The sequence below is a fragment of the Gracilinanus agilis genome, chromosome 3, assembly GCF_016433145.1.
Source record: "Gracilinanus agilis isolate LMUSP501 chromosome 3, AgileGrace, whole genome shotgun sequence".
Lineage (NCBI taxonomy): Eukaryota > Metazoa > Chordata > Mammalia > Didelphimorphia > Didelphidae > Gracilinanus > Gracilinanus agilis.
Window position 1 is genome coordinate 454,016,795 of NC_058132.1, and position 12,780 is coordinate 454,029,574.

At 35.8% G+C, this 12,780-nt stretch overlaps 1 protein-coding gene across 1 annotated transcript in view; it reads right to left on the bottom strand.

The window, feature by feature from the left end:
• The window catches only part of REPS2 (RALBP1 associated Eps domain containing 2), a 251,336-nt gene that overhangs the window by 93,923 nt on the left and 144,633 nt on the right, over nt 1-12,780 (bottom strand). Inside the window, exons 7-8 of the mRNA XM_044670340.1 lie at nt 8,643-8,781; nt 3,329-3,392 (exon numbers count right to left, since the gene is read on the bottom strand). Of these exons, the coding sequence (XP_044526275.1) occupies nt 3,329-3,392; nt 8,643-8,781 (203 nt within the window). The remainder of the gene's footprint in view (nt 1-3,328; nt 3,393-8,642; nt 8,782-12,780) is intronic.

The window sequence follows — 12,780 nt, forward strand, 5'->3', positions numbered from 1 at the left end:
AGTATCAATTCTGTGACAGAAGATAAGGTGTTTTTAATTTTAAAATATTGCAAAATAAGTTTGCATTTACTTAACAATTTCTATCTTGTAACGTGTAGAAAGTTTTATTATTCTAAGTGTGCAAACTAAGATGCTAGAGGACAGAGGAGTGGACCTTAGTCCAGTCAATAAATCCACATAGTCAGTCTATGGATAAGGCACATTGGTCGGAGGTTCACTGTGTGTGAAGCCCTCAGCTAGAACAACCTCAAAATTGTCCAGAAGGTAAGCTCAGCCGCTGGGATCCCACCAGTGCATCACACCACGTCTCCTCAGACTTTCTAATGTTTGACCAGAGTGAAGGGAGGTGGGAAATTCCCTTTTTCCCATTTGAAGAAAAGGCCTCAGACCAAGTAAAATTAAAACATGACTCTAGGAACTCTGAAGTTGGCAGGATACTGAGAGTAAAAAGAATAAGAAGTGGAATGCAATATTTTTTTTCTTTGTTTTCTGGGCAACTTCCACCCAAGTCCTATCCTCCTGTCTCTTCTATGGTAGTCCTATGTTCTCCAAAAGGAATGCAAGTTTTGGGTGGTCCAACTCCAAATACAGGCCAGGTGATGGTGGGACTATTTGCTATGCTAGTCTAGCCTTACTAAGTACAAAAGGCTAATCACTTTAAGGCTGGCCACCAGGTGAACAATTGGGGGTGATGGAGAGGAAGAAAGACAGCAACTCTGGGAGACCACCTTTTATAGGAGCTATCATCAATGCACCCCTACTAATAAACTCAAGTTTCAGATTTAGGATTTAAAATACACATTCCATCTAAAAACCTTACCTAATATCTTATTGAGAGTACTTGATACCATATGACTTTTTTTTTTAACCCTTACCTTCTATCTTAGAATCAATACTTTGTATTAGTTCCCAAGGCAGAAGAGTGGTAAGAGCTAAGCAATTGTGACTTGCTAAGTGATTTGCCCAAGGTCACACTGTTAGAATGTGTTTGAGGTCACATTTGAACCCAGGACCTTCCATCTCTAGGTCTGGCTCTCAATCCACTGAGCCACCTAACTGCCCCTATCCTATGACTTTTAAAAGAATTGCACATATATAACAATTCATGAGCCAAGCCCATTCTCAGGAACATTTATGCCTAGACTGGAAAGAGACAAGAGGACCAACAGCCTTGAATTGGTTGATTAATAAGTCCAGTCTTTCTAGCTCTAATTTCTTTGACCATTCCCTCCTATTAAAAATTCAATCATATATTTTGCATGATTATACATGTGAAATCTATATCAGTTTGCTTGCCATCTCAGAGAGGTAGGGAGAGAGGCAAAGAATTTGGAACCCAAAACTTTTTTTTAAATGAATGTTAAAAAATTGTTCTTGCATGTAAATGGGGGAAATAAATTATTAAAAATAATCATAAAAAATAAAATGCCCAGCTACCCTAACATATTAAAAGATTCATTTGTATAGAAAACAAAAAAATCAATCAACAAACATTTATGGGTATATGTACTGTTACAGTATGTGAGAAATACCACAACCTTTTATGTCCTTATTTTTAAACATTTTAAACATGCTTGCCTGAATAGGACCCTTGGGCCACTAAATTGGTTTTTTCCCCTAATTTGAAAACTCCCTATTGTAAGGAGAACTTGCACTCAATAAATATTTGTTGAATGTATATTAACATTGTCTTAAAAAAGGAGGGAAGAAGGATGGAGCTAGATAAACCAGACAAAAACAAAAGGTCTTAAGAGTTAGTTTGTCTTCGACAATTTCTTCATAGGTGATTCCTATACATTCAGGACCTTAGACAGAACAAAAGAAACTTATTTGTCAGAGTACTAACTCCCCCATGAGCTCAATCTTTCCCCTCCTTACCCCCATTCCCAGCTCAATCAGCTTTTTAAGTGCATGGGAAAATATCAGGAAAAATATAAAAGAAAGATCAACTGTACTCTTTATGATACTGGAAAAGAAGATGTTATTTAAGGAAACTCTAAAGTAAATTCTGTTATTTTTGTCTTCTATGTCATCTTCATCATTTTGTCTTCCACAGCATCTTTAGTGGCACCATGTACTTGTCAAAGGATAAACCTGAGATTAGTCATTTACCAGGATAAAGATGCAGTGACTTTTCTCCTAGAGTCCATTGTATTTCCTCAATTAAAAAATCAAAGGTATCACCTTTATAATAAATATGTTATACAAACATACTACACATATAATAGTATGATTACATCATATGATACAAGGTGATAGTAGAGTGTTGGGCACAGATGTTATCTTCCACTGCGTCTGGTTAAGCCAAGAAAGGGAGGAGTTCTATAGTTCTCAAGCTTCAGCAATAGTGTCAGAGTACACTAAATACAAACATAGTTTTAGAATTTGAGAGACTTTGGAAGGCACCAACGGTCCATGGTCACCAAATAACTGTGCTGACAAAGATGGCAAGCAGTTTTACTAAATAATTAAAACAAAACAAAAAAGAACCTTTCAACGTTTAAAAAAAATTCTTTTATATGTGTTTAATCAGCATTTTTTAACAGTTAAAACAGTTTTTTTGGTACTCTTCCCAGACTGAAGTAAGATTCTGGCCCACACAATGCAATGAGGTTTACAGAAGCACCAAATGGTTCTCATAAATGCAAATTGAGCCATCTGCACCATTCTTAAAACAAGCTCATCAAAAGCAAAATCAGCTGGCTTGTTAGTAAAGTGCTGATGAGTTCCACAGCTGTACTTATTAAACATTAGGTATTAATTATGGCTTATCTGACAAAACACAAGCCAAATAAGCTGCACTCAGATAGAGCTAAAATATTTTAAATTAAACTTTATCACTGCAAGCCATTACTTGACTTTTCTATCAGCTTGTCAGTCATTGGCTTTGTCATTGTAGTCATCATCATATAAAGAAATGGATCTTTTATATGTTCTTCAGGTAACTCCCTAGATAGGTGGATTTCCTCGAAGATAATAAACCAGCAAGAACTTCTGATACATCCCCTGTGGCTTAATGTGGAAAATTTGATCACAGAATCATAGATGTAGAAAAAGAAGGGATCTTAGAGGCCAATCTTGTTGTTTTACAAATGAGGAAACTGTAACAGAGTGACTAAGGGACTTGTTCAGGGTCACACAGCTGCCATCTTGATGAGAAAACAATATCTACGAAATTACTTTAAATATTAAGCATTTAAACCAATTTAAAGGTTCCTTTAAAATAGTAAGCCTATTCAACCTGTTAATACAACATGTAAAGATAGCTACTTTTAGAAAAGAGAACTGATTAAGTGACTTAAAAGTCTAAAGGTTCAATTTTACTTACCATATATAGGAAAGCTCTGGAATAGTCAGCTTGGATTTGGTGAAAAAGTTCTTTGCCAGGGAACCTATAGAAAGTCACACTCTATAAATAAGAAGTTGATTATATGTCTGTTACAGCATTAATGTTTGTTTGCATCAATTTTCATGGCTCTCCCATCTTGAATTCAACAAATACTCCCATCAGCAGAGCTGAAATCTGCCTTTCTCAAACTTTAACCACTTGACAGAAGGTAACTAGTGACAAAAGACATCATAGGGTTAAAAAGAATATGTCAGAATATGCCAACTTTTCATCTCGTTTTCTGATGAAGTCTATGAACCCCTTCTCAGAATCACGGTTTTCAAAGCATAAAGAAATGTTATAATGCATAATGTTTTCAATGTAAAAAACGTTGATGCATAAGAAATATTTGAAAATTTTATCAGTTTTAATATCAGTAGATATAGATTACGTAAAGACCGTTGAATCCTCAATAATTTTAAGAGTGAAAAATACTTCACATTTGAATTATATAGTCATACATATATTTGATGTATTACATAAATTTTATATCATTACATAAAATTATATATAACTTGTATTGTAGATATTGTTATATAAATAAATATGTTTGACATATAATTACATGTATGTATATCTTTCAATTGGACATCTGTACAAATATGCATGCACTTTAATTACATGTATATACCTATATTTTATTCAACTTTAGGTACATATGTATTTTATATATTTCCTATATTTGTTTATCTTTATATATTCAAATTTATATTTTTTAATCATTCAACATTAAGGGTCAAACCTGATTCCCTTTTCACTCCCTCCCCTAAAAACAGCTATTAAAAGAGAATCATAGTCCTTACCAAGGCTTGGTTACTGCCTAACTTTTAGTAAACATGACCCCAAACACCATACTCAAACTATTTTCTTAATGGTAACAGTGTTGGATAGTACAGAGTAGAAAACTTTATAAAGTACAAATGTTTTAAAGGGCAAAATAATAATTATTCATGACTTATATTTTATGTAGTATTGATCTCCTGAAGGTCTTGTCTTTCTCTGAAATTCTTACTTTCTTGGTATTGTAACCCTTCCAATGATGAAAGTGCACCAGGGTCATGGGATTAAGAAAGGTTTCTTTGGGCATATTTGGTCAGCGAGAGACATTTGGGGCAACAGGGTCATTTGACAGCTTTGGGGGAAATCTACCCAAAGAAGTATTTTTTTTAACTTTCTTCTTTTTCTACTTGCAAATGTCTCTTCAATGAGCAAAGGTGTTTCTTGGAGAATTAATAATTCTCCTGTGTTCAAAACCCGAAAGTCTTCCTAACTATTGATGTTTAGAAACTTCATTTTATACTCTAAGCATATCATTTAGCCTGTTCACCTCAGTTTCCTCGATTATAAAATTGGTGATAATAAAACCACCTACCTCAAAAGGTTGTTGGGAGGAACAATTTGTAAAGCACTTAGCGCACTGCCTAGCTTGTAGTGGGATCTAGATAAATGCTTATTCCCTTTTCCCTCCTCCTCCTCTTTGTATTTTCATGCTATGGAAGGTATTCTTGGCTTTAAAAATACATAAACCAAACCTTACTCACTCTAAATCATCGATCCTCTGATCCCTCCTCCACTACGATTGCTTCACAGTGTCAAAAAGCCTCAACTCTTGTGTAGTAGTAGCCAATTTCAAAGTCAAATAGAACTGAGGATGAATCCACAGAATCATATCTACTTCACCCACAAGAGTAACATATTACTTTATAATAACTGCTATTTAAATCATGCTTTAAGCCCTTGATTTTCACTATCTAGTCTGAGCTTAAGAACAAAATGTTGTAGATATTATCCCTATTTCACCAATGAGGAAACTGAGGTTCAGAGAGTTATGCCCATTTTCACATTACCAAGTAATAAGAAAATGGAATTTGTACCCAGAGCTCTTGACTTCCACTGGGACATGCTGGTTCTCCATATGATGGATTACACCACTGTCACTACAGCAACACTTTCTCACTGCAATCAATCTTTTGTAAGCCCTCGTACAACATGTGGAACATGCATCTTCACACCAGTGCTCTCCTTTGAAGTGGTTGCTTTTCTCAAAATATTTTTGGAACTATTCTTTTGGAATTTCCTTGAGAAATTCCTCAAGAGCCAATTTGAGCCACACAAGAAAATAATTACTTTACTCTCCCCAAGTCCATTGTCTTTTTTTTCCTCTTCTTCCTCTCCCCAACTCCATTTAATTTTCTTTTTTATGTAAACCCTTACCTTCTGCCTTAGAATCAATACTAAGTATTGGGTCCAAGGCAGAAGAGCAGTAAGGGTGAGGCAATTGGGAGGTAAGGGATCTGCTCAGGGTCACTAGGAAGTTTGGAAGTACCTGAGGCCAGTTTTGAACCCAGGACTTCCCATCTCTAAGTCTGGCCTCCTATCCACTAAGCCATCTATCTGCCTCCTTCACTTAGTTTCCTAATTCTGTCTTCTCCTGCTTGGGTCCCAGATAACCCCCAGAGGGAAATTGGACAAAAGTTGGTCTGTAGCCACAGATACGAGTCTGGGGGGCATGAGGAAGCCATATGCACACCAGTAGCCAATCTAAATTCATTTCCATGCTTCCTGCCTGCAGGAATCAGAAATATCATAACTATTCTCACAGAATTCTCTTTATACCTTGGCTTTATTCTTGTATCCTAATTTATATTTATTTATTACTTTATCTTACCTTCCCTACAAGATTATAAACTAGCAGTGGTATGAAGAATGGATTGCAGGGAGAACAGAGGCAAAGAAACTAGTCAGAAGACAATTCAAATTGTCCAAGTAAAATGCCGAAAGACTATATGTGGTGGCAATGAGAGTAGAAAAGGGAAGAGAGATGTGAGAGAAATTGTGCAGGAAAATCAACAGGGTTTAGGGACTAATTGGATATTGGAGAAAAGAAAGGGGGAAGTTTCAATAATAAATTGAGTATGGATGGTGCAGAAAATAGTGGTGCCATTAAGGGAAACGATGAAGCTGGGGAAAAGGAGGGACATGTAGATTTGAAGAGGATTCAGTTTAGTCATTGATATATTAAGCTGTAGGTGCCAGTAGGACTTCCATCAAGCAGTTAACAGGGTCAGATTAGAACTCAGGTGAGAGATTGGGACTAAAATCAAGTAACTTGAAGGCAACCCTCCAGAAATGTTCAATGGTGTCATGGCAAGAAAAAAAAAATGACTGGGGAGAGAAAAATGGAAGGAGGATAAAAGGTGGGGCTAAGGACAGAGTATCAGGGGCCTGCCACATTTAGGGGGATGGACAAAAAAGACAAATAAATGAGAGGAATTATCAGAGAGGTAGGTATAGAGATTAAGGAGAAAGTGGCATCCATTTTTTTAATTTTTTTTTTGACAGAGTCCAAACCTTTTATTTCAAATCTGTAGGAAACTTTTAGAGCAGGAGCTTCTATCACCTCTGCAAAAAGGCAACTCATCTAGAATCAGTAAAAATTAAATTAATTGTCCACATCAGACAGCTAGTATAAGTCAGAGGTAGCATTTAAACTCACATCTGTCTGGCTCCAAAACTAGTTCTGGCTCTACTAAACCATACAGCCTCTCCAATATACACAAGTCATTTACATTTCATGGAGGGAAACCAGGCTTAATGAGCCCTTTAAGGAATCTGGTCACCTCTAATCAATCCATGATTAATTCAAGCTAATTGCCATCCTTTACAACACAGCCCTCATCTTCCTACTTCAGGCTTCAATCCATGTTTATTTCCTTGTTCTAGGAAAATATATGCAAATGCAGAAGTAAATAAAAGTATATCTTTCAATGTGAGTGTAGCACTACCAAAAGAAACCTTACTGGAGGGATTGGAAATATCCATTCTTGATCTCAAAGTGATACCCACACAGTAGGATGACACACTCCTAAAATCAACTCAGAGAGGCTGTTACATAGGCACAGACTTTCATGTTTATATTACTATTATATTTGTTATTATTGTATAACAATTTTATTATCATATATAAGTATATTTTATTCTATATAAATATATGGTGTTATATTAATATTATATAAGTATATTCTATTTATAGTTCTATTATAAAAACATTATATATTTTATTATATAAATATATTATACAATTATATTTATAATACTATTATATATAAACATTATATATTTTATATTGCTATTATATACAATATAAACATATTATTGTATATAAATATATTATGCTATTATATTTTATTACTATTATATATAAATAATATGGAATTTATTATATAATAATATACTATTTTATTTATATTATATATACTATTATATTACATATATTTATATTACTAGCCTTTATGACTTTTTTTTTCTCTTAGGAAGCTTAAAAGATAAATGACATTTTTCAGTGTGCCCAACATAGGACTTTGTTTTGTTTGCCCAACTATACATATTTATTACAAAGATTTCAGGTCCCCTACCTCAACCCAGTGGGAAAGGAGAAGGAAAATAAATGCTTCTTAATTTAATTTTTTTAATTTAAAAAAACAAAAAAAATTAGATGAGAAAGATTTGAGAAAATGAAGAACACTTTTCCATAAAAAGTGTAGCACCAACTATTTATACATTGTAATTTGGGGTTGTGGAAGGGAGGAAAAGTCCTCCTTTTAAAAAAAATAACAGACGCAAAGAATTTTGGAAAATGTAAAGTACAAACTATAATTGCTACTACTATTGTTGTTACTCTTAAGCAATTAAATATCTTTTAATATTTTTTTAAATTTTTTTTCAACCCTTAACTTCTGTGTATTGTCTCATAGGTGGAAGATTGGTAAGGGTGGGCAATGGGGGTCAAGTGACTTGCCCAGGGTCACACAACTGGGAAGTGTCTGAGGCCAAATTTGAACCTAGGACCTCCCATCTCTGGGCCTGACTCTCAATCCACTGAGCTACCCAGCTGCCCCCTTAAGTATCTTTTAAAAGACATGAATGCTGATATCAGAGCTGATTTCAATCAGTGCTTAGTGTGGGGGGACAAACCCCCTCCAGCTTCCACTTAATCCCTTTGAAAATGAAAAAGAAATTGTCCAGTGGGATGATTTCTGCTGTTTCTACTCATCTTTTATAATTGTAAAATAATTAAGTCACACAAGAGAAAAGACAACAATAACAAAAAAAAACAACAACAAAGAACAGAAGCTCGCCATAAGTGGCTCCATTTGATCTGCTTCTTCAGACTTTAATACAGTTTACTTTGCATTCTTGTAAGGACAAGGAAGTACTGAGGAGCCTCCTTGACTTCCCCCTGAATAATCATTACCTGAAATGAAGGAACTCAGGTCAGGTTGAAGGGATTTGAATTGATTGATGTAATATTCTCGCTGTTCTTCAGTTATTCTCCACGGGTCATCTGGGTAATTATTGTTGCTTTCCTGTGGTTCTCTTTCTACTGAAAGGGACTTAAAAAAAATTAAGTGAAAAATCTGACTTTACTGGGATGAAAGGTCTTTGCTTTTTTTAATAGTTTATATGCATATGATATCCTATAGGCTCACTCTCCTGTCAGAAACTGGACCTCAGGAAGGGAGTAGAACCCTCGTGTCCATCATGGTACAAGGTACTTTCCCCCTCCCCATGAAGCCACAAAGAGGATCATGGATCTACAGCTAGAAGGAATCTCAGAGGTCACCTAGATCAACTTCTTCATTTTACAACTGAGGAAAATGAAGCCTAGGATCGTTAAGTTTCCAAGGTCACATAGGTAGTGAGCGCATCACAAATAGGATTTGAACCCTAGTGCTCTGCAGTCTTTCCACTCCATCACAGAACAGCAGGTAGATTAGGGGAAATTGATAGCATCTTATATCAAAGTGTACTTGACTCTGCATACCAGATGTGTTCCAAATTGTGTAAATATCAGACAAGTGTAAATGTATGGCAGCAACTTGCTCTTTAAAGAAACCATTTTTTTACATAAATCTATAAGTATATTATTACATAATATTAACATATTACAGCTTTTTTGGGGGGAAGTGGTATGCTATTTAATTTTTTAACATTTATTCTCACAATGATTTTTAATAAATTCATATTTTGGCATATAGGTATGCTGAATTATTTTATTCGGCCTGAGGCAAAAATAAAAACTTCACTTTGTACAGCACTTTACTATCAATAGTCACTTCCAGGATTTAGTTCAAGTTTTATTAACCTTACTTTATAGGTGAGGAAACTGAGGCTCAGAACAGTAAAAGAATTTAAACAGAAAGTCAATTTATGTCAAAACTAGGATTCAAACCAAAGTCTCCCAAGCCCAAATTCAGCACCCTTCCCACTCCACCATGTACTCAGAAAAAAGGAAGTGCCAAAGTAACCTAGGACCTCCCTTTAAAAATAAGAAATTGATAATAATAATATTCTAGCATTTATATAGCATTTAAGATTTGCAAAACTTTACATAGAATTTCTAGTGATCCTCCAAAAAAACCATATGAGGTAGATGCTATTATTATCCCCATTTAACAGATAGAGAAATAAAAGCTGAGGAATGTTCAGCAACTTGCCTGGGGTCATACAACTAGTAGGTAATGAGGCAGGATTTTTTTAAAGGGGGGGAGGGGAGAGAGAAAGGGAGAGATGGAGGGGAGAGAGAGAGAACTAACAATTATATAGCATTTTAGATAGCACTTACTAAGTGCTTTACAAATATTATCTCATTTGGTCCTCCCAACAACCTGGAAGGTAGGTGCCATTATTATCCCTATTTTACAGATGAGGAAATTGAGGTAAACAGGTTCAATGACTTGCCTAGAGGTTGCACAAATAATAAATGGCCCAGGCAGAATTTGAACTCAGGTCCTCTAACTTCAAGGCCGGTGCTCTATTTATTATATAGCTCCTACCTGGCTTAAAAAAAAAAAAAAAAACTGAAGCATTTAGCAAATCAGGGGATATTCTAGAATGAGACTATAGGTCAACTGAATTCTGAATATATGGCAGCCTACAACCATGTTGTATCATGCCCAAGAATATCATAAAGCATTCTCTGGCAGTGTCGCCTAAAGTGAACCAGATGCATGACCAAGATTCCAGATGTGGAACATCATAAAGAACAGTGCCAGACGCTGCCCGAATGGATGAGAGGCTAGCCGGACTATGATGTACGAAACTACTAGTGACCTTGCACCTAAAGTTAATTCAATACTTCTGATACCAACAGGTGAAAGAAATAAACAGCAGTGAGTCTTTATATGTGTCTGATAACGGAGACTGTAACTCTAGAATAAGTGATAAGATATTAATTAAACATATAAACATTCTGAGGAGGCTAAGATATAATCTGTAGTCTAAAGCTCCACTTCTTTATTCCTCAACTCAAAATTGTTAATGTTGCATCCCGAGCTGTTGCTTCTTTTCTGTGACTATTGGCCTGGGCTTAGAACTCCACTTTTCCTCTTCCCCCCTTATCTAAAAAATAGAAATAAGAGTCTGCCTTCTTCACTCCTTCATCTGGTAAACAAGCCCTGTTATTTCACAGAATCATTTCATTTGAAGAGCTAATAGGAACTTCAATGTCCACACATTCCAACTGATGCTCCAAAAAGAATCCCTCTTCAATCCCTCTTCATATGCCCACTCTGTTCTAGTCAGATGAGTCTCCACCCAACACCCAACACAATATTCATTTCTATTCTGTATCTTTAATATTTCACAGAATTTTTAAAATTAAAAGGTGCCTCCATGTAAAACCCAGTGGAATTGCTTGTTGACTGGGGGGGAGGGAGGAAAGAACATGATTCATGTAACCATGGAAAGACAATCTAAATTAATTAATTAGATAAACTAAAAAAAAAGTGCCTCAATGATTTATGCTCCAAAAAGAAACTCATTCAACATATCCAGAAATATGCTCACTCTGTTCTAATCAGGTGAGTTTCTAACACCCAATGCTATATTCATTTCTTCTCCATACCTTTAATATTATGGTGCACCCCACTCCCCTCCCAATTTCTACCTTCATTCTTCCTTCAATATTTGGCTTAAGTTCTGCCTTCACCATGAAGGATCCTCTGAGACTCTAATCCACATTCCTTCTTAGAACTCAAAGCCAGTGCAAACACTTTAACACTTATTTACTCTTTAATTGTTTCATGTGTGTTGGTTCTCTGAAGGCAAAAACAGAACTATATACTTCTAGGTTTCCTCCATAGCACCTAACATAATACTAACACATAGTAGGCATTCCAAAAATTTTAATCATAGAATGTTGAGCGTTAAAAAAAGAGATCTTAGGAGTAATCAAATGAATCTCATTCTTCTCCATTTTACATGAGGAAACCAAGTTTCAGAAAGGTTTTGAATTGCCCAAAGTGAGTTAATGGCCGAGAAGAGATTAGAACCCAGGTTTCCTCTCTCCTAATCAAGTATTCTTTCTACTACATCAAGCTACTCTTTGGATAAATGAATTATTCCAATTGGTCCACATATTTGTTTACATCTTTGGTCAAGAAGAAAAGACAGTTTTAACAGAATGCAGAATTTGTTTTCAGAAGCCCTAAATTCAAATCCCATCTCTGCCAAGGTTTATGTTTATTTGCAGGGTTTCACCTATAAATCGATCAACTAAGTGAAGAAGTGGAAGAACCTGGAAACAATTGACTATTCACTAGAAATTAAGCCCAATCAACTTCAAAAGAAAAATATCAAATGTTATTGGTCCACCAGAGAAAATGCAGCCAAGGCTTCCATATTCTCCTGAATGGTGACTTACTTAGTAGGCTATGGGATTACAGAAATTATAAAAGCGAGTTGGCTAGCACCCATGGAAGGATTCCAGCTGTGGGACACCTCCTCACTCTTCACCTACCCGGGCAGCTGGCTGATTGGTTAGTCTTCTCCTAGAGTCCCAGAGGCCACCAAGACTTCTTTTTCTTTTTTTTAAGCCCTTACCTTCTGCCTTGGAACTGTAGAAGAGTGGAAAGGGTTAGGCAATGGGGGTTAAATAACTTGCCCAGGGTCACACAACTAGGAAGTGTCTGAGGCCAGATTTGCACCCAGGACCTCCCATGTCTAGGCCTGGCTCTCAATCCACTAAGCTACCCAGCTTCCCCCACCAAGATTTTAAGGGCTAAAGACCAACATGCATTGCAAAACTAATCTGCCTCTAAATTAGCACCCTGCTTTGGCTTTCCTGTCAAAGTTGGATCTGGAAAAGGATCATTTTTGCTTTTACTCCAAGATGCTTTCTAATTCAGTCTCAGTTCCTATAGTTATGTTGGCTGGGCAAAAACATCTAGAAACCAACACCAACTTTGAATTCAGTCAATGATTTTTTTTTCTAAAAAGAGATTCACATCTGGAAATAAACATTCTAAACACTCTATTTAAATCACAGCTCATGCACGTGCTCTCTCTCTCTCTCTCTCTCTCTCTCTCTCTCTCTCTCTCTCTCTCTCTCT